We start from the raw sequence: 26,298 nt of genomic DNA on the forward strand, positions 1-26,298 counted from the left end.
TGATTAGGAAATGAGAATGGCCAAGATACATATGAAAAAGTGCTCTACATCACTGGCCATAAAAGAAATGCAAATCAAAACAACATTGAGATTCCATCTCACCCCAGTTAGAATGTCATATATCAAGAAAACTAACAATAGCAATTGTTGGAGGGGGTGTGGCCAAAAGGGAACCCTACTTCATTGTTGGTGGCAATGTAAACTGGTTCAGCCACTCTGGCAAGCAGTATGGAGATTCCTCAGAAGGCTAAATATAGAACTCCCCTATGACCCAGCAGCCCCACTTTTGGGTATCTATCCAAAAGACCACAAACATAATCACAGTAAAGCCACCAGCACAACAATGTTCATTGCAGCGCAATTTGTCATAGCTAGAATCTGGAACCAACCCAGATGCCCCTCAGTAGATGAATGGATCGGGAAAATGTGGTACATATGCACAATGGAATTTTATGCCTCTATCAGAAAGAATGACATTGACCCATTTGTAAGGAAATGGAAGGACTTGGAAAAAAATTACACTAAGTGAAGTGAGCCAGACCCAAAGAAACATGGACTATATGGTCTCCCTTATTGGGAATAATTAGTACAGGTTTAGGCAAGTCATAGCAGAGGATCACAAGAGCCCAATGGCTATACCCTTATGAACACATAAGATGATGCTAAGTGAAATGAACTCCATTTTATGGAAACGATTGTTATATCACAGTTGTAACTACTTTCAATGTCCCATGTGTATCTCTAGCTTCTATTATTGATGATGTTCTTGTATCACCTTCCTGGGATTGTACCTACACTATCTCTCTAATCTTATCTGAGTATATTGGAAACCGTGTATACTGGTATTAGAACTAGGAAATTGAAGGGGAATACCAAAATTGAGAGACACAGGGTAAAAAAAGACAAACAACTGAAAAGCAATACATGCAAAACTGTTTGGTGTAAGTGAATTGAACACCTTATGGGGGGAAAGGGAAAGGGGGAGGAGGGGGGGTATGAGGGACAAGGTAACAAACAGTATAAGAAATGTATCCAATGCCTAACGTATGAAACTGTAACCTCTCTGTACATCAGTTTGATAACAAAAATTTGAAAAAAAATTACCCAAGTCTTGAGAATGTTACAGGGAGGCAAATCCTCAGGCATCCACCAGTATTCATTCTGTCCAAATGTTATTAAGCCACAGAAGCCAAGGAGTTCTAGAAAAATACATCACAATAGGGAAGGATTGAACTAAACCTCTGCGGTTGTAGGTGCTCTGTCTTAGGCTATTGGTTTGTTGCTTTGTGGCTTCTCATCCTGTTAGAGTGGTGCAGACCAGTAAAGGTCAAGACAATTTTAAGAGTGGAAAAAGGTACTGATGGCTGGCAATTCTTACCACGTTTGTGCCAGAAAGAAGTTACAATCCTGAGGGACCAGAAAAATCTCTGCTTTGGAAACAAACTGGTTACACACAAAATTGGCATATATCAGAATACAAAAGGTTCGGTGGACTGACACCCACTTCAAGGCCAGGTGGTCAGTCCTTTCTGATAGTGAAGATTCTGAACTTCCTGTTTCTACTCCTTTTGTATTGCTATATTCTTTTTTTTTCCCCCCAGGGTACTTGGATGTAATACAGTGGTAGCGAGGGTACAGCCACAGGAAGTGACTACAAGAGAAACAAAACTAAACAAACCACTCAGTGCAACAAACAGACAAGGAAAAAGAGAAAAAAAGTAGTACAAGTTCACATGGCATGTTGAGAATAATTACAACAGTGGTATAACTTTTGTTTCCATAAAGTGGAGTTCATTTCACTTAGCATCTTCTTATGTGGTCATACGGGTGTAGCTATTGGGGTATTTTGGTCTTCTACCATGACTAGCCTATTCCTGCACTAGCTATTCACTATGAGCGGCACCATAGGGTTTATGTTTCTTTGGATCTGGGTCACTTCACTTAGTATGATATTTTTCCAAGTGCTTCAATTTCCTTATGAATGGAGCAGTGTCATTCCTTCTGATGGAGGCATAGAATTCCATTGTGTATATATACCACATTTTCCTGATGCACTCGTCTATGGAGGGTCATCTAGGTTGGTTCCATGTTTTAGCAATGACAGGTTGTGCTGTGATGAACATAGTTGTGCTGGTGGCTTTAGTCTTGCTTATAGTCTTTTGGGTAGATGTCCAAAACTGGGGCTGCTGGGTCATAGGGGAGCTCTACGTTTAGCCTTCTTAGGAACCTCCACATTGCTTTCTAGAGGTGTTGAACAAGTTCACATTCCCACCAACAATGTAGTAGAGTTCCCTTTGGCCACATCCTATCCAACATTTTTTATTATTATATTTCCTGAAAATAGACATTCTTATTGGGGTGAGGTGGAATCTCAATGTTGTTTTGATTTGCATTTCTTTTGTGGCTAGTGATGTAGAGCACTTTTTCATGTGACTCTTGGTCATTCTCATTTCCTCCTCAGAGAAGTCTCTGTTTAGGTCTTTAGCTCATTTGTTGAGAGGGCTGTTGGTGCTTTCATTGTTTGTTTTGGAGGAATCTAACTTTTTTAGTTCTGTGTATATTTTAGATATCACGCCTTTGTTCGTTATATGGCTGTTGAGGATCTTTTCCCAATCTGTGGGCTTTCTATTTATTTATTTATTTTCAAATTTTTATTATCAAACTGATGTACAGAGAGGTTACAGTTTCATACGTTAGGCATTGGATACATTACTTGTACTGTTTGTTACCTTGTCCCTCATACCCCCCTCCCCCCTGTATTGCTATATTCTTTAAAGGACTCCCTTGTGGGATTCACAGTATCAATGCAGATCTCCCCACCTAGTCTGCCTCAACGCACATACCAGCAACAGGCCAACCCCAACAACCCCCATTCTGGCAACTAGGGGCTAGAAAGTACCTATGGGTGGAAAGGACAAGTTTTGACTTGCACACCCCTCTTTATTGGTGTGCATGGACACATAGGCAGCTATAAATGCCCAAGTACCTCCATTGTCACCTTCCACCAAAACAAGGTAGATATTTGGTGGTCATAATGAAAATATGTGTGAATGCCCAAATCCCAGCCAAAAATCTTAGTCCTGGGTAAATGCAAGAAGCCTTTAGAGGGCTGGGGATATAGCCTAGTGGCAAGAGAGCTTGCCTCATATACATGAGGCCCTGGGTTCGATTCCCCAGCACCACATATACAGAAAACAGCCAGAAGTGGCGCTGTGGCTCAAGTGGCAGAGTGCTAGCCTTGAGCAAAAGGAAGCCAGGGACAGTGTTCAGGCCCTGAGTCCAAGGCCCAGGACTGGCCAAAAAAAAAAAAAAAGAAGCCTCTAGAGCATAGGATGTTTCCCAAGATCAATGTTTCTTGACTGCCTCCCAAACTCTCTCTTTGCTTTTCATTTCTAGATCTTTTCTCATACTACCTAGGCCCCAAGTGTGCAAATTCACAGACACAACCTATAAAGATCCAATGATCTGTCTCTTCAGTGAACCTAAAAGCAATGTTGCTCAGTGAAATTGAGAATTCAGCCAATTGAATTTACCTACTTAAAAACAGATACACCAGGCAAACAGGATCCATCCTAGTCATGCAAGGCTAGTTCAATGTATGTAAATCAATAATTGCCACAAATTAAAGGCAAGACACATAGGATCATTTGGGTACAAGCAAAAAAGGCCTTTCATGAGGCCCAGTATGTTTTGATGTCCAAAGCTCTGGTGAGCTAGGAACACACAGAAACTTCCCATGTGATAAAGGCTATTTTGGTCAAACTTCTAGTACACATACTCAAAGGTGAAAACCTCAAGCCATTCTTACTAAACCTTGGAACCTGACAAGGATGTTCACTTTCTCCACTCTTATTCAACATAGGGCTGTGTTTTCTTCTTCCCAGAGTACTGAGGCAAGAGAAAAACAAATGAGGACCAAATATGCAATGAGGAAAGTAGGCCAGGGAAGGAGTGATGGATATATGTAGGTAGAGATAGAGGGAGGGGAGAAGTAAGCCCTTCATCATTGCCACAAGACATAAGCCTATCTGCGAGCAAAGGAAGACAGATTGACAATCTCCAGGTAAAGTAGAATCTGAGTATAAACTTGGGCAAGAGGAATGGGGTTGGATCTTATTCTGGAGAAGGTTCTAGGAGTTTCCAGGTGAAGGCTCCTGCCTATATGATTGAGAATATTTGCAACAACTGCCAATGGAAGAAAGTCTGCATTTAGTTCAACACTGTTGACACTATTGTGGACTTGAAAAAGTTCATTGCTGTCTAAAGAAGCATGGGTTGAAGCAAGGTTGTTTTGAATAAATTGTACACTGTTTTCAAGGACCATGTGTCTCTGGATGACTACAAAATCCATGATGGAATGAGCCTGGACCTTTGCTACCAGTAGAGAAGAGCTCCTTCCCATGTCCTCTTCTCATCTCTCACCTCACCTCTCTCATTATTATGGATACTTGTTTTTTGAAAACTCACATTAATAAGGATATATATATATATACACATATATGTATATGTATATGTATATGTATATGTATATGTACATATACATATATATGTATATGTATACATATATATGTATGTATATATATATATGCTGAAGAATTAAACAGCAATAATACCCAAAAAGAAAAGAAAAACATCAAAAACCCTTGGCCACCTGGCTGGATACATAAAAATTGAGTAGGGGAGATGATGTGGACTAGATTATGACTTCCTTTTTGTGGCTCTTGTATTTCCTGGAGAACAGAGTTATAACTGTCAGAGCTGTTTTGGTCTTTATTAGTATTTTGTTTCACATAATACTGTATGCTTTGAAATGTCATAGTTGGTGTTCTATAATTTGTCTTAGATATTAAATGTGATATGTATGTATGTGTATACACACACACATATATGTGGTTAAAGAATATTTTAGGGGCTGGAAATGTGGCTTAGTGGTAGAGTGCTTGTCTAGCATGCCTGAAGCCCTGTGTTCGATCCCTCAGCACCACATAAACAGAAAAAGCCGGAAGTGGCTGTGTGACTCAAATGGTAGAGTGCTAGCCTTGAACAAAAAGAAACTAGGGCAGTGCTCAGGCCCTGAGTTAAAGCCCAGGATTGGCACAAAACAAAATCCTGAAGAACATTTTAGCCCACAAAGGAATGAACTTCCATGAAAATATATTGATATTAAAGTTTGGCAAAGTGCTAGGATATAAAAATCAATCCACAAAATTCAGTAGCCTCCATGCTCACTAACAGAAAGACGACAGGTCTTGAAATAAGGATCTATCTATCTATTATCTATCTATCTATCTATCTGCCCAAGTCTCTACCTTCTAACAAACATAATCCATGTTTCCCATTACTACTAAGCAAGCATGAGCGGGCTAGAACAATACAGTACTCAATCATAAGTAAACCAAATCGACAGGTACCATGGCATTCCTATAACTATTATTATGGTTATTTCTATAGTCTATGACTGTCATTTTTTACTGTCTGTTACTATGGTTGCTACCTAGGTACAGAGAGGAACAAGGGCTCCCTATTTTTTAAATGTCAAACTACAAGGAACTAATCTCATGGGTGGGGGTGCAGCCTTCTAGCATTGTGTCATCACCAGGGTTTAGGAGCTGCTATAGTTTTAACACTAAAACTTACTATATTTCCAATTCTAAAACTCCAGGCATCTAGTTCTAAGAAAACTTAGGGATCCAGGCTCACTATGTTCACACTTTGTTTCATTTCGGGGGGGAGGGGAGGGGATTAGCACATTCAAGATGGAGTCAGCTCTGCTCCCCCCTACACTCACCTTCTACCAAATCAAGGTATACATTCACTAGTACTAAAGTAAATGCACGTAACAACCCCTTAAGAAGCCTATGGAACATAGGATGGTGAGATCTGAGATCAAGTTTTCTTGACTTACTCCAAAGGTTTCTCTTCCCATTCCATTTCCCATATCTTTGCTCATGGTAGCTATACCCCAAGTACTCACATTCAGAAACCCAACTCAAAAAGAACTGCAAACCTCTCTCATTCATGAACATCAAAACACAGCTTTTCAGTGAAATACTGAAATATGGATACTTGTAGGGAGCAGAGCCAGCAGTTATTCTCACTTTGATCTCTGGCTATCACAAGGATATGCTAAGTGCAAGGACATTTGTTTACTAGTATCTCTGCCACTACCTGGAATTGCTTTGCTATGTCCGCTTTGCTATATCCGCTGGAGTACATTCCTATATTAATCAACCTCATCCTGCGTTACTGCCATCAAATGTTGCAAACTTCAAAGCCTCTTTGTGTTTTTGAATTTTAGCAACCCTATGCTATTCCCTGGTTCCAAAACTGCATATAAGCTGGAAGTTAAGAGTAAACTTGGCTGCAGTCTTGAGTTATAATCTCGAGATGCAGACCTCCTGAACCCCATCTTTTGTCTCGTCTTCTTTTTTCTCTTATCTATCCTTTTTCTTTAATCCTCGCCCCCTCAATCAAGATTCCCTCTTTGCTGCTGGCTGGCTCGGCAGAGACTGGATCTAAGTAATGCCATCTTGGTATAAATTAATAGTAGATGGAGACTTTCTAAGAACTCTAGAGATTAAGGAGGTCACTCTTGGGATTGTGAATATTCATGAGTTGTAAAGCTTGTGCTTTCTGGAGATATTTGGGGTCCTGATTGTCCCTTATTGTTCTGCCACATAGTTTTGCAGTGCCTATGTATATCATTTTTGTTAGTGTTATGTATCCCCACACAGTTTGCTTTGCTTATGTGTAACCACTTTTGTTATGAATAAGTATGTTCACTGCTTATGTATAACCACGTTCATTAGGAATAAGTATGTTCACTTCTTATGTATAACCATTTCATTAGGGATAAGCATCCTCAAGCTTGCTTTGTTTCTGTAAGATATTTTCAAGTAGACAAGATGATGGAGAACTCCACAGAGAAGAGAAAATTTTATTCAGCTAAACTGCTGGCTAAATCCAAGGCACACGTGGCAGGCTAGAGAGTCACTCCTGGGCCATGCCTTATCGAGGGCAGAGGGTGGGAGGTGTGTCCAGATGGATTAGGGTGTGTCCAGATTAGGGTGTGACCTCGAGGAAGGGGGGAGGTAACTGCCTCCAGGTGTGCCAGTTACCTAGGAAACTGGGCAGAGACTTAAACAGGCAGAGGCATCTGCATGGAGCACTCCTGGGCATGGACCTTACAGTTTTATGTGACTATTTTGTTAAGGCTGTTAAGTCTTGATCTCCACCCCAAGTATGTGTTCTTGTCTTTAAAAGCTATGCGCCAGCTCAGTTTGGGGCTGCTAGTCTTTGAGATTGGAGTCCACCATGCAGCTTTTGGCCTTTGGATAAACCCTCCAGATTCAACTTCTTGAATTGTGGCATACTGTACTTCACTAATTGAATTCCAATATAAAAGTAGGTAGATGGATTCAATTAATCAAAAAATTCTCAGCTAGGGTTAAACAGGATCCAGCCCAGTGGGGCAAAACTAGTTCAATATATGTGAATCAATAATTACCACACATCAAATGAAAAAAAGACAAGAGGATCATTTTGGTATATGCAGTAAAAGCCTTTGACAAGGTCCAATATCCGTTTATGTTAAAAGTTCAGGAGAAGCTAGGAATTCATGGAACATTCCTCCACATAATAAAAATTGTTTATGACAAACTTCCTGTGAACATACTCTCCATGGTAAAAACCTAAAACCACTTCTTCTAAAATCATGAACAAGCAATTGATGTTTATTTTCTCTACTTCTCTTCAATATACTAGTGAGATTCTTTCTTCCAAGAACATTAAGACAAGAGAAAGACAACAGAGAATCAAATAGGGAAGGAAGGGAAAGGAAAACTATCCTCATTTGTATAAGACATAATCCTATCTATATTCAGCCTCCATTCTATCCCAACCTCTTAAATTTGATGAAAGATTTAAGTAGGAGGTTGTGAAACCGTGAACCTTGAGCCTTTAAACCTTTCAGCTTCCAGAAGAACTTTGAACCTTCAGTTTTCCAGCTTGAATATTGAACCTTCAAATCTTTCAGTTTCCAGCTGAGAGCTCCTGCCAGGATGATCAAGGTTGGCTTCAATGACTGCCTGGGCAAGAAAGTCCACATTGTGTGCAACACTGAGGACACCATTAGGGACCTAAGCTTATCACTGCCTAAACTGGCACCTGTTGGAACAAGATTGTTCTGAAGAAATGGTATACCATTTTGAAGGACCAGGTGTCCCTGAGGAACTATGAAATCCATGATCAAGTGAAATTCGAACTTTAGTGCAAGCAGAGAAAAAGTCCTTCTCCTGTCCTCTCCAAATCCCTCCTACCACCTCACCCCTGGCCACCTCACTCACCTCACTTCTCCCATTGCTATGAATGCTTGTTTTTGAAAACTTACAGTAATAATGACTTAGATGCTGAAGAAAAACCAAAAATGAAAAAGAAAATATTGACAAGCTAGGAACATATGTGAACTTGAGCAGGGGAGATGAACGCTCCAAGAGGATGTCTACATTCCAGATACACATGGCCAGAGTGGCCAAGAAACCAACTTCTGGACATTTCTCTTGAACGGCTGCAGCAGAAAAACAATACAAAGGTAGCAGGTCATCTACTTAACACACTACCTCAAAATAGGTAACTCCCATCCCCTAGCAGATCACACCATCCTCCTCAGTTTGGAGAGTAACCAGCGGATCTATTTCCTGCCGTCTACCTCTCAACCTGTTTCAACATTACTCAACTTTCGGGAATGTTACCTAGAAACAAATCATCAGGCAACCACTAAGTATGAATTCTTACTTGCTAGAGCCGCAGAAGCCTGAATCTTGGGAAATGGAATACAACAGGGAAAGACTGACCTAAAACCCTGCCACTGTAGGTGCTTACCTTTGGGTTATTGGTTTGCTGCTTTGGGCCACCATTTGTGGCTTGTCATACTGTTACAACAATGCAAACCAGCAAAGATCAAGACCAATTTTTAGGGAGGATGAAGGAGTTTACTGCTGGCGACCCAAACCAGGCTAGTTCCAGAAAATAGTTTGGATCCTGAGGGAGAAGAATATTTGGGTTTGATATAAGGGGGTCACACACAAAATAGGCATTAATCAGATATATGAAAGGTGACATGAATTTCTGAAATGGTGGTCAATTCCTTTCTAGTTGTGCAGATTAAAGATTCTGATTCTGTGTCTATCCCTTTTGAATTATTATTTAAAATAATTCCTGTGGGCTTCCCATGATCAATTCAGATGGCCCTACCTATTCTGTCCAACCCACATTCCAGGGAAAGCCCCAGCCCCACCTGGCCACCATCTAGCAAATGGGTTGGGGCCACAGCCTGGCAACTAGGTGCTGCAAAGTGCCTTGACCTGTAGGGGTAAATTTTTTTACTTCCATTCCTATATCTAGAGGTGGGCAGGGACAAATGAATGTCTAAATTTCTAAGTTATCACCTTCTGCCAAATCAAGGTAGACATTCACTAGTACCCATGCAAATAAATACATGTGACAGGGTTCATAGATGAGAATCTTAATCCCATATGGGTCCAGGAAACCCACTGAACACAGGGATGTTTGAGATCAATTTTTGCTAATTCCCAAGTTCTGTCTTCCCTTTCCACTCCCCACATCTTTCTCATGGTTGCTATACCCACAGTATTCACATTCAGAGACCTAACTAAAAAAACAAAACAAAACCAAAAACTCAAATACTGCAGGTCTATGTCATTAATAAATATGAAAACACAGCTTCTCAGTGAAATACTACCCAACCAGCTTCAAGTTATGAAAAAAAGCACCTTACAGTAGGATTAAGCAGGATTCATCCCAGGAATGCAAGTCAATATTTTAAAATCAATAATTGCCACATATCAACTGTTATGGGGTCTGTGGATCAGTGGGCAATGAGACCACTTAGATCAGAAAAAAAAATTTAAAAAGGTTTTTTATTGAGTAAGAAGGCACTGATGCAACAGTGTGCACCTAAGGTGGAGATCTCAGGGAGCAGCCAACCAGTGTTGACTACTAAGCCTTCCAACTGGAGTGGAGAAAAGGGGAGGATACAAGTATGCAGAGTAAGGCTGTTTGTTCTAGCCAATGGCTGTTCCAGAATTCACTTTTAAATTTTAGCTTCCTGCCACAGGTTTTCCCACCTAGGGCAGAATTGGTGGGAGACTGGAGGGACTAAATTAATCAGAAAAGAGCAGATGCAGCATTAAAGAAACTAAAACAGCTTGTTAGTTATCAAACAAGTCTTTTTCAGAGGCAGAGGCAGAACATTCCTGGTGAGGGTTACAGTTCAGTTTTATAATTGAGCAGTTGTAAAGGCTAACATGAGAAACCAAGAGACGAAATATAAGTTTTAGTGTTAAAATTATAACAGCTTCTAAACCCTGGTGATGACTCCATGCTAGAGGGCTGCATCCCCACCCGAGAGACTAGTTTCTTGTAGTTTGACATTTAACAATATAGGGAGCCCTTGTTCTCCTCTGTACCTAGGTAGCAACAATGGTAATGGACAGTAAAAAATGATCATAGTCATAGACTACAGAAATAACCATAATAGTATTAGAAATGCCATGGTAACTGTTGGGTTGGTTTACTTATGATTGAGTACTGGATTGTTTTAGCCCACTGAAGCTTGCTTAGTGGTAATGGGAAAACATGGTAGCAATTGTTAAAGTTGGTACTAGGTCAGCATGACCACAAAAATTCTGCTTCTGTAAATGGCTTAACCCATTTGTGACTTGCTCTACCCCCTGTGTTAACCCCCTGCATCAGTGCTACGTGACCACCTGCTGTCAGTTCCTGATACCAAGGCCAGTTCCCGTTATCAAAGCCAAAATAGATAATTGGAAGGGTAGATAGCCAATAGAAATAGGACAAGACTTGCTTGCTAAATGCCATCCCATCAAGTATCTACCAAGTTGGAAATACCCTGCTCTTGTTGTAATCACAATAAAAACCCTGCCTATCTGAGGGTCGGGGCTCTCAGTCCAGATCTGCTACGTCAGTGACGGTTGGGAGTCCAGGCTTGAGCTTGCAATAAAGACTATCATGCGTTTGCATTGGAATTGGCTCCTTGGTGGTCTTTGGGGACCGAAAATCTGGGCATAACAGCAATCACATTTCAAAAAATCATTTAATTCTTTAATAAGTAGAGACCCTTGATTTTTAGTATGCTAGAGCATAATACATATAATCAAAATTAAATACTATATTCTATCCTCATTTTTCCCTCACCAACATTTCCCCCTTTTGTTTTTACCTGAATCAAAACTACAAGAATTTTCCCTTTGCCTCATTATAGTGGCTCGTTAATTTTCTGGGAATGGTTTGATATCTGAGAAAGGTACAGAAAACAAGATACAAACAGGTCAATACATCCTGGCCATAGCAGAGATCTTCTGGTGACAAAAACAGGTTGTGGCTTGAGTGGGTGGGGGGTGGGCTGGGGTGGGGACTACAGGTGTGAGCAATGCCAGGCAAACAAATCTAGTGAGTGCAGCTCTGGCCAGGTTACATTAGATAATACCAATCATAGGTGTTAAGAGCTAGTTTCAGTAGAAGGTTAATTATTTGAATTTACATCATTTCACAACCTAAAGACAAGAAACATTTTGGTAGGTGCAGAACAATTTTTGACAAGATGCAATGTCCTGTGATGATAAAGCTCTGGAGAATCCACATAATAATGGCGGTTTGTGACATGTCCAGTGCATAGGCTCAAAGCTAAAGAAATAAGACCACTTATAAAAGCAGTAACAAGACAAGGGTGTCCACTTTCTGTAATCCATTCAATATACCACAGGGATTCCTCCCCAGAGCATTTAACACAGTACACAAACAAAAGAGAATTAAACAGGGAAGGTGGGGAAAAAATCCTTTCTTCATCCTATCTTCTTGTACTAGAACTCAGACTCAGCCCTGCCCTCAAGCACTTTGATCTGAATAAAAGCTAGGGAAAGACTGAGGTTGTGAGGTCTTTGTGGAAGGAGCTGCCAGGAGAGTCCAGGTGAAAGCACCCTCCAGGAGCAGGATCATCCAGGTTGTTTGCAAGGTCTGCCTGTGGAGGTAAGTCGAGTTAAGCTACAGAGCTGGGGTCAGAGCCAGGACCAGGTAGCGGCTACAGTGGGAATATGACTGACGTGCTCAGCATCCTGCGACAGTACTACATCCAGAAGAAGGAGATTGTGGTGAAGGGAAATGAAGTGATCTTTGGCGAGTTTTCCTGCTCCAAGAACGTGAAGACCAACTATGTGATTGGGAGGCCCAGGAAGGAAGACCAGCCCAGAGAATACTACACGTTGGAGGCTATCTTATTTCTCCTTAAGAAAGTGCACCTTGCTCATCCAGATTATGTTCGATGCGCTGTCTCAGAAAATATCCCTGTGGTTATCAGACCTGACCGAAAAGATCTCCTTGGGTATCTCAGTGGTGAAGTACCAACATCAGAAAGTATAGAAAGAAGTGCCCCCCTGGAAATATGTTTTCAGAGATCCACTCAAGTAACACCAGCTTCATGTGAAGTTTTACCAGCAGCAAAGAAACCCCGAGTTGAGGAGGAAGAGGCTATGTGCCCTGATAGAGAGAGACTGGCTGCTCTACTGCAGGGCCGTAAAGAAGGAATTGTGCAGACTGCGCAGATCAGGCCTTTGTCTGAAGCTATGTCAGTGGAAAAAATTGCTTCCATCAAAGCCAAAATGATGGCTAAGAAAAGAGTGACTATCAAGACTGATCTGGATGCTATAACTCCACTTAAACATAGGCCTTTTGTGGATGCCAAGGTGAAACCGATCGGAGACATAGTCTGCAGAGAGAGGGTATGGAGGACACGAACAACTATCTTACAGAGCACAAGAAACTTATCCAATAATATTTTTGCAATTCTTCAATCTATAAAAGCTAGAGAAGAAGGATGGACAGCTCAGCAGCAACCAGTTCCACTTCAAGCATCTGTGGAGCCCACGTTGTATCCTAAACAGTCTACAACAACTGCCTACAACAGATATGACCAGGAAAGATTCAAAGGGAAAGAAGCAACAGAAGGCTTTCAAATTGACACGGTGAGCACCTACCATGGCATGACACTGAAGTCTGTAAGTGAAATTGCATCTGCTCCCATGTCTCACACTCCACCAGCCCAGCCTGTACCGAGACCAGTTTCTCAAGCAAGGCCTCCCCCAAAACAGAAGAAAGGATTGCAGACACCCATTATCATAATTCCTGCAACTGCCACTTCTTTAATCACCATGCTAAATGTGAAAGACCTTCTGCAAGATCTGACATTTGTCTCATCTGATGAAAAGAAGAAACAAGGTTGTCAACGACAACAGGAAATTCTGCTACTGAGATCAAAATATCAGATGCAGCCAGGGGGCCCTGCAGTTAGGTTCACTGTACCTTATAAAGTGGTTGACCAGCCCCTTAAACTTAGGCCTCAAGACTGGGACCGGGTTGTGGCAGTGTTTGTTCAAGGTCCTGCGTGGCAGTTCAAAGGCTGGCCATGGCTTTTGTCTGATGGATCACCAGGTGGCATTTTTGCTAAAATTCAAGCCTTCCATCTCAAGTATGAGGAAATTTCTCTAGATAAAAATGTCCAAAAATGGGCTGTAACAGTATTAGAAGTCAACTCTCACAAACGTTATCTGGACAGGCCAGTGTTCTTGCGGTTCTGGGAAGTATTGGACAAGTACATGGCGAAGCATAAATCCCACCTGAAAGTCTGAATTCTTTGGTTCCTCCTTTCCTGCAAAGCTGGATTTAGAAGCAAGGACTACCTTGACCTACACACTGAGAATCAGCTGTAAGACTTGATCATGAACACAGAAACGAAGGTCATTGTAGTCTCTCCTTAAGCTGGCTTTGTTGCATTATGCTGCCGAGGGATGTCGGCCATGAACTGCATCAGCAAATATTTTGGCTTAAGTGTACTTTTGGATATTAACCTTCTTGTTTGTAACAGAAATTGTATTTTGATACAAGCTTTCTTTCTATTGGTTAAATAAGCATTAATCCAACATTGTTTCTTTGGCAATAAATACAGGTTAGTTATGTATAAAGTGAGAGGCTATAAGGCTTCTTAAGCCAATTTGCTTCTGAATTTTCAATGCTTTGTGATCCCTTCTACTGAAAATACTGTGCTAACAGTGGTATTAAATTGTAGTCTCTGAAACTTCAAAAAAACCAAAGGGATGTATCTATTTTCTTTTTTCATTTTTAAAAATTCTTTATCTTTGTTATCTTGATCTCAATTCAATGTGTCAATTTAGGAAGACAATGAATCTTAATAAGTATTCTCCCATCAATCAAATCACCCCCATCTTTCCCAACCCCACTCATTCCCTCATGTTGTGGGTTGCATTTTCATACATGCACATTAAACAGCATGATTGTTTTTGCCCACTAAGGAAGTTATTTGTAAGGAAAACAAATCATGATTCACCTATATGCTCATTGATACATTTGTACCAGTAAATAAGATTGAAGAAGCCAAAACACAAGAAATGTTACAAAACTATTCAATAAAAAGGTATGCGGCCATTAAAAGTGAAAATCACAGACTAGAATGTGGCTTAGTGATAGATTGTTTGCCTAGCATGCATGAAGCCCAGGGTTCAATTCCTCAGTATCACATAAACAGAAAGAGCAGGAAATGGCCTGTGGTTTGGATCCAGTGATAGCCTTGGGCAAAGAAGCTCAGGGACACTGCTGAGGACCTGAGTTCAAGCACCAAGACTGGCAATAATAACAACAAGAAGTGAAAATTCCAAGGCGCCTGCCTTGGAGTGTGTAGAGACACACTCCTGTAGTTCCAGTGACTCAGGAGACTCAAAAAGATCATAGTTCCAGACCAGTTAGGACAGAAAAATCCACAAGACTCCTAATTACTGGAAGTAGCTGGGAGTGATGGCCCACAACTATCATCCCAGCTATGATGTGAAACAAAATCTAGGAGGATTCAAGTCAGGCACACCTCTAGGCAGGAAGTGAGTTCCCATGTCAGCAGTAACCGACTCAAAAAAGGGCTGGAGGCACAGCTCAGTGGTAATGTGCCTGGTTGGCAAGCATAAAACCTTAAGTTCAGAAACCCAATGCTAATGGAAGATAGAGGGGGTAATAGAGACAGAGGGAGTCGGGGAGGGAGATTAATATATAGTGTGGGCTGCGGGTTACCAAAACACTCCATGGGTCAGATTTATCTTTATTATGACACTTTAAGGTTGGAAGTTCAGCACCGCTGGCTCATGCCTAAAATCTTAGCTACTCAGGAGACTAAGATCTGAGAACTGGAATTCAGACAAATCTCAGAAACTAATCTCTGGTTAAGGGGCAAAAAAGCTGGAAAAGTGGAGGTGTGGCTCAAGTGGGATTGTGCCAGCCTTGAGCAAAAAAAAAAAAAAAAAAGCCAAGCCAATAGATAGTGTGAAAGAGATGGAAGTACCTGAAGACACAGAACACCAGTTCCCACAGACCATTTACTATTGCTTCAGTACTGGATCTCTTGATAATCATAAAGGCTGAAACTTCAGCATGGCATTTTTCAAAAGTTCTAGTTTTCCCTTTGAACCACGATGATTAAAAACGAAATACCATGGGAAGGAAATTAAAACTTTGGAGCACTAGGCCTAGAAATTTCTTCATAGAAATATCCATCGTGATTTTAAGAGACAATTGTATCATCTAAAAGGAATCTCTGGCTACAAAGTGAATCCTCAGGCAACCACCCCAGATTCATTCTCTTCAAACTTGATGAAGCCACAGAAGTCAAGGAGTTTTAGGAAATAGAATACTACAGAGAAGCATTGAACTAAACCCCTGTTGCTTCAGGTGCTCTGCCTTAGCCTATTGGTTTGTTGCTTTGTGGCTTCTCATCCTGTTAGAGCAGTGCAGACCAGTAAAGGTCAAGACAATTTCAAGAGGGGCTAAAGGAGCTGATGGCTGGCAACCCTCACCAAGTTTGTGCCAGAAAGAAGTTACAATCCCGAGAGATCAGAAGGACCTCTGGGTTGGATACAAACAGGTTTCACACAAAATAGGCAAATATGAGACATTCGAAAGGCCAGATGGATGTGCTAGGCTGTAGCTTAGTGGCAGAGTGCTTGCCAGTAAGTGCAACATCTTTGACTCGATCCTCAGTTCCACCAAAGAATGGACCAAAAAAAAAAAAAAAAAAAAAGTGAGCTGGGCTGAAACCCAGTTCTGGCCAGATGGTCAGTTCCTCTCTGGTTGTACAGATTCAGGACTTCCTGCTTCTGCCCCCTTTGCATTAATGCATTCTAAATGCCTTATGGGCTGTTGACTATCAATGCAGACTGCCCCATCTAGTATGTCCCAACTACATACCAGAAACAGGCCAACCCCACCACCCCCATTCCGACAACTGGTGGCTTGAAAGTGCCTCTGGCTGGACTGGAGGGGTCGTTTGGACTTCCATACCCCTATTTATAAGTGTGTATGGACACATGGGCAGCTTTGTTGTTACTTTCTACCAAAGTGAGGAGACTTTTGCTAGTCCTTAAGGAAATACTTGGGAATGCCCCAATCTCAGCTGAGGGTCTTAGTCTTGGGTGAATGCAAGAATACCCCAGAGCACAGGATCTTGCCAGAGATCAATGTTCCTTGACTGCCTCCCAAGCCTTTGTCTTCTCTTTCTATTCCTAGATCTTTTGTCATATTCCCTATGCCCCAAGTGTTCACATTCACAGACATAACCTCAAAAGATCCGATGATCTATCTATCACTTCAAGGAACCTCAAAACAAGGATTCTCAGTGAAACTGAGAATTCAGTCAACTGAATTGACCTACTCCAAACAGACACAGCAGGCAAACAGGATTCAACCTAGGCATGCAAGGCTAGTTCAGTGTATGTAAATCAATAATTGCCACCACTTAACCGAATTACAGGCAAGATGGGCAGGATCATTTGGGCACTAGCAGAAAAGGCCTTTCATGAGGCCCAGGATACTTTGAGGTTCAAAGCTGTGGTGACCTGGGAATACATGGAAACTTTCTCCATGTGGTAAAGGCTGTTTTGGTCAAACTGCCAGAATACGTATTCCAGGGTGAAGATTTGAAGACATTGCTTCTAAACCCTGGGAACTGACAGGGAGGTTCACTTTCTTCCATTTTTTTTCAACATGGGTCTGTGTTTCATTCTTCCAACAGTACTGAGTCAAGTGAAAGACAAAGGAAAGCCCATTAGGGACAGAACCTGGCAAGGAGGCAGGGAGGGAAGGAGTGAAAGAGGAAGAAGGGGAGAGAGGGAGGGAGAGAGGGAGGGAGAAAGGTAGGAGGAAAGGAGGAAGGAAGGGAGAGAAGGAAGGATGAGGGAGAGAGGGGAAGGAAAAGAGAAACAGAGGGATAGAGGGATGAAAGGAGGGAGGGGAAGGTAAGGGAAGGAGGAAGGAAGGGAGGGAGGGATGCAGACAGATCAAAGGAAAGCCATCCTCATTTGCATAGGACAAAATCCTATCTCTGGGCTCAGGAAATCAGATTCCACCCTGCCCCCAAACCCTTGCATCTGATTATAAATGTGAGCAAGTTCCAGGACTTGTGGCTCATTTGGAGGAAGGTTCTCAGAGCTTCCACTTGAAATCCCCTGCCCAAATGATCGAGGTTGTTTGCAATGACCACCTGGGCTAGAAAGTCCACATTAAGTGCAACCCTGATGACAGCATCAGGGACCTGAAAATGCTTATCGCTGACCAAAGTGGCACCCATTGGAACAAGATTGTTCTGAAGACCATGTTTTCAAAGACCATGTGTCTCTGGCTGACTATGAAATCTATGATGGACTGTGCCTGGAGCTTTACTACTAGTAGAGAAAAGTTCCTTCCCATGTCTCCTTCCCATCTCCCACCTCCCTTCCCTTCAATCAAGTCACCCCCATCTTTCCCACTCCTCACCCATTCCCTCATGTTGTGGGTTGTGTTTTCATATATGTACATTAAACATCGTGATTGTTTTTGCCCACTAAAGAAGTTATTTGTAAGGAAAACAAATTATTCACAAACATGTTCATTCATAAATTTGTACCAGTAAATAAGATTGGAGAAGCCAAAACACAAGAAATGTTACAAAACTATTCAATAAAAAGGTGTGCAGCCATTAAAAGTGAGAATCTTGGGCTGGGAATGTGGCTTAGTGATACATTGCTTGCATAGCATGCATGAAGCCCTGGGTTCGGTTCTTCAGTACTGCATAAACAGGAAAATCTGGAAGTGATACTTTGGCTCAAGTGGTAGAGTACTAGCATTAAGCATTAGAGCAGAATAGAACAGTGCTCATGCCCTGAGGTCCAGCCCAAGGACTGCCAAAATATATAAAAAATGACATGGAGTTTTTAAAAAAAGCTCCACCAACTGAAGCTGGGAATAAGTAGAAACTTCTCAGCATGATAATGCCGGCTTGTGTCAACCTTCCTTTCCACATATCTAATGGTGAAAACCTAGAGACATTCCTTCTAAAATTAGTATGAAACAAAGGTACTCTATTCCCTCAATTGTGATTCCCAGACAATAACTCCTGGACATGTCATCACCACAGTTGTAGCAGAGAAATCAGTACAAGCATTGGGTAGATGACCTACCCAACAGGGAACCTCAGTAGAGGCAACTCACATACCATATCATATCACACAACACAGATCACCCAGGAGGAGTAAGCAGGGGTTGTTTTTTCCTGCTCCACCTCCCAGATGCTAAACTGCCCAACTCTTGGCAAGGTAACAGAGAAGCTGGGTCCTGGGGTCAGCCACCCAGGACAGATTCTGCCACATCTTGATAAAGCCAGAGAAGCCCTTGGGTTCTGGGAAAGGGAATCAAACAGGGAAGACTCGGTCTTGTTGCAAGTGCTAACCCTTGGGATATTTAGTAGTAGCCTCCATTTGTGGCTTACCATACTGTTACAGCATTGCAGACCAGCAAAGTTCAAGACCACATTTTGGAGAGCGTGAAGGAGTTTATTACTGGCGACCTGAACCAGGCCATGCCAGACAGATATTTGCATCCCAGGGGAGCAGAATGCTGCTGATGTAAATCCAGCTGAAAAGAACTGTAGACCATCTCTTTATTGAACATGAAGACAAGGCTCCTCAGTGAAATAGCAACCAAGGGAATTGAAATAATCCAATCATTACACATTCCAGGTACAGGATTCGAGCCAGGGATGCAAGTCAAGTTGAACTTGTGAATCCATCATTTGTTGATGAACACATCAACAAAATAAAGATTAGAAACTGGGGAGGATCATTTTGGCAAATTCAGAAAAGACTTTTGAGAAGATCCAATATCCTTTGGTATTTAAAAGCTCCACTGAAGCTTCAAATAACTAGAATTGTTCTCAGCTTGATAATGCCAGGCTGTGTCAAACTTCAGGTCCACATATCCAATGGCAAAGGCCTAGAGACATTCTGTTAAAATTAGTATAAAACAAAGATATCCTCCTTTTCCCCTAAAATATACTATTGTGATTCTTTATTTCAAGGGCACTAAGGCATACAAAAGACAGAGGGAAATCTGAAGGGGGAAAAAAGAAACTATCCCCACTTGCATATGACATAATCCCACCTAGTGAAAGGAACTCAGACTCCACCCAGCCCCCAAGCTATTTGAAGAGGATAGAAGCTTGGGCAGGAGGAGGAGGTTGTGGCATGTTGGGAAGAAGTTTCCAAAAGACTGCAGATGAAAGCTCTGGCTGTAAGCATCCTAGTTGTTTGTAAGAAGCAAGATGGCTAAGAGAGTCCACATTAACTGAAGCACCATTGACACCATTGAGGACCTGAAAAAGGACATTACTAGCTTCACTAGAACATGTTGGAATATGGATTCTTCATAAGAAGAAATGGTCCACCATTTTTCAGGACCATGTGTCTCTGGGAGACAATGGAATCCATGATGGGATGATCCTGGAACTTTATTAACCAGTAAAGAACTTGTCTTGTGGTGTCCTTATCCCCCACCTTTACCTCTCCCATTGCTGGGGGTGCTTGTTACACTGGCTCACATTAGCCACACTCAGAAGTAACCTCTGGCTTGGGACTCTCAAGATGTTCATCTCTCTGGGCTCCAACACCTGCAACAGGCAGACCTGGGAGGATGTGGACTTTCCCTTTCTGTGCCAGACCTGTCTTGGAGAAAACCCATATGTCCAAATGACCAAAGAAAAGTTCAGTAAAGAATGCAAACTGCGTGCCAGGCCATTCACCATGTTTTGCTGGTGCCTTGAGGTCTGCATGGGCTTCAAGAAGGTTTCATTGTGATATTTGCATAGGTGCCCATAGCATACTCTGAACAACCTTTTAACCCCTTGCCCTTCTGCCCTCTTTTGTGAAACTGATTTTTTCTACGCTATCTTGAACACACTTTGATCTTGTATATGCCTCAGAATTACTCTCTTTTCCCCTCCCCTGGTCAGTCTCCTTCTGAAGTCCGTGGTTATCATTTTAGATCTAGCTTCTACATATGAGTAAAACAATGAATGAACCACTGGTACTAGGATAATTTCTTCTCAACTGTATATATCTGCCATATTTTCTTTAACTCTTGCTGGGCATTTTGGCTAATTTCATAGCTTGGCTGTTGTGAACAGTGTTGTGATAAAAATACATATGTAGGTATCACTTATGTATTTTTCTCCCTCCTCTGGGTATAGGCCCAAGAGTGGTATGATGGAGTCATAAAATATATCTATTAGTTTTTCAGATGAACCTCTCTACTGATTTCCATAGTTTTTGAATTAATTCACATTTCTACCAAAAATGTATGAGGGTTCCTTTATCTCCCATCTTTGCCAACATTTGTTGTTGTTGTTTTCTATAGTCATTCTGGCTGGCTGGGATGAAACGGAATCTGTCATTTATGTATGCTTTTTCTGTCTTCATCTTTTTTCCAATGGGACACTTCATAGTGACCTATACGATACTTTCCCCCATAGAGATTGATAGGTAGTCCAAGCTTGATATCTCACAGGATCTTTAGAGCTAAAATCTTTGCTCTGCATTGGGCTCACATTGGTAGATATCTGCACGACCAATTAACAGTAGATACCATCCAATCTGTGTTAACAGGTCCTATAATTCTGCTTAAGGTGGTCAAGGGCACACTGGCCAAGGTTTCAGATGAGATCTGGGCATGGCTTCAGTAGAAAGGACTTCCATTTGCCAACTCTGATCTAGCTACTACCAGCTCTCCATCAGCCAGCTCAAATGATCAGTGACAAACTCCAAGGATAGCTAAACTACTATCACAGCTCCTTGAGAACCATTAAGCAAGGCTCCCCAATCTGTAAAACGTATTAAACTTTGCTTTGGGGGCAATAAGCATCTTAAGCATTTCTAGTTGCACAGGAAACATTTAGGACATCTTGCTTCCTGATTAAGACCTTTTTGTACAGTACATAATTCAGGAGCTGCCTTTGTCATCCACAGCTTTAGTCTAAGATAGCACAGCTCCCCTCTTGGCATCTGTGCAAACTATATAAGACCTGGAATGTGTCACTCAGAGGGAGACCACCAAAGTCATTCAGGTACAGAGCCCCAAGTAGTAACTGTTGTGGGCGTGAATGTGCACAATGAAGACACCAGACCTACTCGTTTCATGACAAAAATCAAGTGGTCAAAGAATTCCTTAGAGAAAAAGGCACACACACACACACACACGCACACACACACACACAGGTCCTGAGACAAGGAAACAAACTAAGAGCTTTCCCCAGGAGAAATGGGCTGAGTAGATGGCCAACCTTAATCTAGAAAACATACTTTTGTGAATGCGAAGGTCATGGACAAAAAGCATGACATATCTAGCATGACATCTCTAAAAGGCCAAGGGAGGATAACTCAAAACCCTTAATTTTCTTGAGTACCATTAAGTCAGGCCCCCAAATTGTGAGGTTAGAGATAGTTTCTTTGGTCATGCCTAGAAAGTGCAGCTCATGGGTCCTATTCTAGGGGAGTATAGACTACCAGTGCCTAGGAGTCATCAGGGGTTAAGAAGAAACACCATACAATGCACAGGGCATTCCACCATTGATGATCATACAACCCTGAATGTCAACACTGAAAATGTTGGAGTCCTTATCCACTGCTGAAGGCCAAATACTTGGAAATCTTAGAAAGATACTTAGGAACAGACAGTCTAAGATTTCTAAAATTCTTCTGGCAGGAGAAACACACTAAAAATTCTCAACCAGTTGTTGAATCTGGTTCACCACACTTGTGAAAAGAGCCATCATTCCATATTTGCTCAAGGTTTCCTTATAAACACTGTACGCTGTCACTTTCTAAGGCACAACCATTGAAAACTTTTGTGGCATATCATGGTCCATTGGACTACTGAAGCTTAGATTCTGATTCCACAGTGTTTAGTCTCTGACTTAAGATGAGCTGCTAATTGCTAGTGAAAGGAATACAGAGAGAACAAGTCTTTTTTATTATAAAGGTTCTTAGGATCATAGAGCTTACATTCTGAATTCAAGAAACCTATGATCTTGCACAGATCTTCAATTGACAACAAGGAAGTGACATACTTCAATTGAACTGTGTAGAATAAATTCCATGACATACTTGGTCCTGACACTTACAGTGGCATATCTGTAGCCTGCTACTAGGAGATACTGTGACCTAGGATCTTTCAATAGGTTGAGTTGTCCCAAGTGGAACTTCAATCAATGGTCTACAATCAACATCACTTAAAGGGCTGATTCTACCTAAGTAGAATCGGATGAAAATGTCTCCTTCAAAATTGAAGTTCAAGGGGTTGGGGATATGGCCTAGTGGCAAGAGCGCTTGTCTCATATACTTGAAGCCCTGGGTTCGATTCCCCAGCACCACAAATACAGAAAATGGCCAGAAGTGGCGCTGTGGCTCAAGTGGCAGAGTGCTAGCCTTGAGCGGGAAGAAGCCAGGGACAGTGCTCAGGCCCTGAGTCCAGGGCCCAGGACTGGCACAAAAAAAAAAACAAAAACAAAAAAACAAAAACAAAATTGAAGTTCAAGAGATAACTTCTCCATCAAGCTAAAATATGTGAGCTCAGTGATAACCACATGTCTCACTACAGAGAAAGAAAATTAAGCACATAAATTCATAAAGGAAACCAGACCCCAATACACACTTCACCTAAGTGACTTCCATCCATAACCAACTATTCCAGAGTGAAATGACTGGATCAAGGCATCCAAGAAAGCATTGCCTGTATCCTGTGAGCTGCTCTTTTTTTCTTGTTTAGGTCCAATGTAAGAACATTTCCCAGTAAAAACCAGAGCAAGATGTGTTAAGGAGCAGGATACAGAACCACACTTGGGGCAACCTGGGAAGAAATGTGCTCAGACTTCAAAGGAGCTGCATGCCTTCTTACCACGTAGCAGAATAGATCCTTCCTGAGATGGTACACTATGCCTCTTATAAACCTTCTTTAACCACTATATTGTAGTACCTGCTCAAACCAAAATTAACATACTACTTATTCTCGGTTTCCGCTCAGAACAGGTTGGCTATTGACCTTTAGTAATCAGACTCACAAAGGGTTAAACTAGGATCCAAGTAGAGCCAGAGAAGAGAAAACAATCCAGAATCATGTGAAGGGAAGAACCCATCTTCTCTCAGCATAAATAGCTCTGCAGAGGGTGCTTCAAAGCAATGTTGAACAGGATTCATTCTTAGGATTCCACATACATATACACACAGATATGGGCACAAGAAAAAGTCTTCTAACTGAAATCCAAGTATCTACTGAGAAGCCACATGATGTTGTTCAGTATTTGTTGACTATTAAGGAGACTTGCCAGCACTGAGAACTTTACCATCAAACTGCTGAAACAAATGCACTACAGTGTTTCACAAGAAAGATCTAGTTTAGCATAGGCAGACTAACTCCCCCACCAGGGTCCAGCAGCCACTGCCAGCCTTCCTTGTGGTTGCTTCCATCATCTGAAATCCAAAACATTCCAGGAACATCTCTACCTTTCTACCTAACTTGGATCCTGGACAGGAACCACTCATTTCCTAGAGAAATGTTTCTACTAAGAATGTCTTGACTAAGAAGCGTAACATCTTCCAAAACTAGGTTCCAAAACCCTTAGGTTGAAAATGGTTCTTGAGTATTCAGAGTGCATGTGTGTTCCACTTCAGTAAATGAGTTTAGAGTTGCAAAAGGCTTCCCAAAGTGGGAAAAACGGTTTCCCCAATGCCTCAAGGTGACTAACAAAGCCCACATCTTCACCTGGGAAGGAGTCCCCCTTGCATTTGGAAAGAGATCTGACTTTGTAATTCAGAATTTGGTATCTCATGACAAATTAGTGCACTGCCACCACTTATCCACATGTCATGAGACATACCTTAAAGAATCATCACTGCATCTGGCATTTACTACATAGCTACAGATCTGAACAAATACACTTCAGTCTTTGTCTTGGGAAGGCTCGCAGTACACCTTTAGTCTTATCCAGGAGTTAACTCTGATCTCCACTGCAGTCATGACTGAGGGAATCTTAAAACTACTGGCATAACATAGAAGATCTCACTATCCTACTTAAATATTAACATAATGTGAGGAAGTTGGCCCAGATGACTAGGAAGTAGCATACTTGCTTGGTTCTGAAAACACTGATTTGCTGTATTGTATGGCTTACACCCCCCCAAACATCTGGGAGCCTACAATATCAGTGATGGATCTGTTAATCTAAAAGGCATCCAAACACCTCCAACTTCCAGGTTAAAAAGACAGTTGGCTACATTGTTTCTCTTTTCTTCTCTTGGTGCTCTGCATTTTGAGGAACAACATATATTATTCATGTAAATATTGTTCCAAATCCTTTTCATGGATTCAAAGACTTGTGCAGTTTGGAGAGGACTCCAGGATTAGCAGCCTGTCCTGGCCTTCTTCCTTGCCTTGCATAGGGCTGGGCAGATCCTTAGTGAAAGTGGCCTCTAGAGAACTCAGTAGACTAGACATCCTGGTAGTCCAAAGCAAATCCATAGTCTTGTCAGTCTTGAGAACATCACCTATTACATGACTATGTCCTAGAACCCATGTTCATGGCTGTCAAACACAGTAGCATACAGAACTGCCAAGGCTGAGCTGACTACTGTAAGACCCACAAAGTCTGGAGCTCCTATGAACACAGCATCAATTTTATCAAAGAAAATACTAATGTCACTGAGGTTCAAGCAACTGTCAGGCTACATTAAGTTACAGGATTAGGTGGCTCATTGGTTCCTCCAAACCTATCAGCTCACTCCAGTGTGTCCAGTGAGAAGCTAGGAAAATGAATGAACATTCTTTGTCTCATCTATGACTCGGGTGCTATTTTACATATGACTCTACCTATAAAACCCAGCTGAAATAGCCTACCATAACATCATGGTTCCTTGAACGCAACCTTATGACTTTTAAAGGAAAGTTCCAAAGGACAAAAGTTCAATAACCAATACTCTTGGTTCTCTCTTATATCCTAACGGGAGAAAGAAGTGCAAAATGAGGGCATGCAATCATTTCTGTTAGCAAAATGATTTGCTGGATGGCCAGAGACTGCAGAAAGATTACGTGAGTGTCAAGGAAGTATGAGTAAAATACGCCAAGGGCAATCTATAGAATCTGAATGAGCAAAGCAAAACATACCTCAGTCAGTACCTAGCATGATGCCAGAGTGCCAGAGTGCACTGTACCATCAAGTGGGAAGCATGACTTGTCCACAAGTCAGACAGCTTCTCCAGTGGATCACCCAAGGAACCCATTCTGGAAGCAGTTAAACTGACCATATTCTCCATTTTATATCCTTTCCCACTATCAGAAGCAAGCTAAGTTCACCTTAAAATGCCATCACTTAAAACCAAATCACCTCTGGTTGACAAGGCAATTACATCTCATATTCTCCACCCTAGAGAAGGAATCATTCATCCTACATTGATTGATTTGTACTCTGCATAGGAGTTTACGTTTCTCATCCCTATGTGCCGATGGCAACCAGTATCCCAGTTTTGAGAATGCCTAGTTTCCTGCATAAATCCCATCTAGCTCACCTAGAACAGGCAACCCATACTACAGTGAAAGCCAATGGAATAAGGGAGACTTCTATTATATATCCTTGAGGCACTGGAAGCCTGACATGATTGCCACATCTTAAATGCTGAGCAAAGTATCAGTTGGGAAATTGTCTACTGATGGAAGTCCAAAATGGAGTACCTATTATAAGCATCAAAGATGCATGGACCAAATCCCTGTAAGGCAGAGCCTTCTGTTTGGCATTAAGACCATCTGGCACTGTCCAGAAGCAGCCCACTCCCAGTGACAAGCTGAGTTACAGTA

General features: G+C 41.7%; 2 protein-coding genes and 2 pseudogenes across 2 annotated transcripts; all 4 read left to right on the forward strand.

Annotated features, from left to right (window-relative positions):
• Positions 1 to 4,162: 4,162 nt before the first annotated feature.
• Positions 4,163 to 4,384, forward strand: LOC125364364 (annotated as a pseudogene).
• A 3,676-nt stretch (positions 4,385 to 8,060) lies between these two features.
• LOC125364875 (ubiquitin-like protein 5) lies at positions 8,061 to 8,269 on the forward strand. The gene is given in 2 exon segments (XM_048364626.1): positions 8,061 to 8,136; positions 8,139 to 8,269. Coding segments are annotated over 2 exon segments (207 nt in total).
• A 3,862-nt stretch (positions 8,270 to 12,131) lies between these two features.
• Positions 12,132 to 13,721, forward strand: LOC125364503 (parafibromin-like). The gene has a single exon (XM_048364109.1). It carries the CDS (start codon positions 12,132 to 12,134, stop codon positions 13,719 to 13,721), a length of 1,590 nt encoding a protein of 529 aa, XP_048220066.1.
• A 3,881-nt stretch (positions 13,722 to 17,602) lies between these two features.
• LOC125364829 lies at positions 17,603 to 17,814 on the forward strand (annotated as a pseudogene).
• Positions 17,815 to 26,298: the final 8,484 nt, after the last annotated feature.

The sequence above is a fragment of the Perognathus longimembris genome, chromosome 16 (assembly GCF_023159225.1).
Source record: "Perognathus longimembris pacificus isolate PPM17 chromosome 16, ASM2315922v1, whole genome shotgun sequence".
NCBI lineage: Eukaryota > Metazoa > Chordata > Mammalia > Rodentia > Heteromyidae > Perognathus > Perognathus longimembris.

What these genes read in the sequence shown, in the direction of transcription:
- LOC125364503 (XM_048364109.1), top strand. Translation starts at nt 12,132, where the DNA reads ATGACTGACGTGCTCAGCATCCTGCGACAGTACTACATCCAGAAGAAG.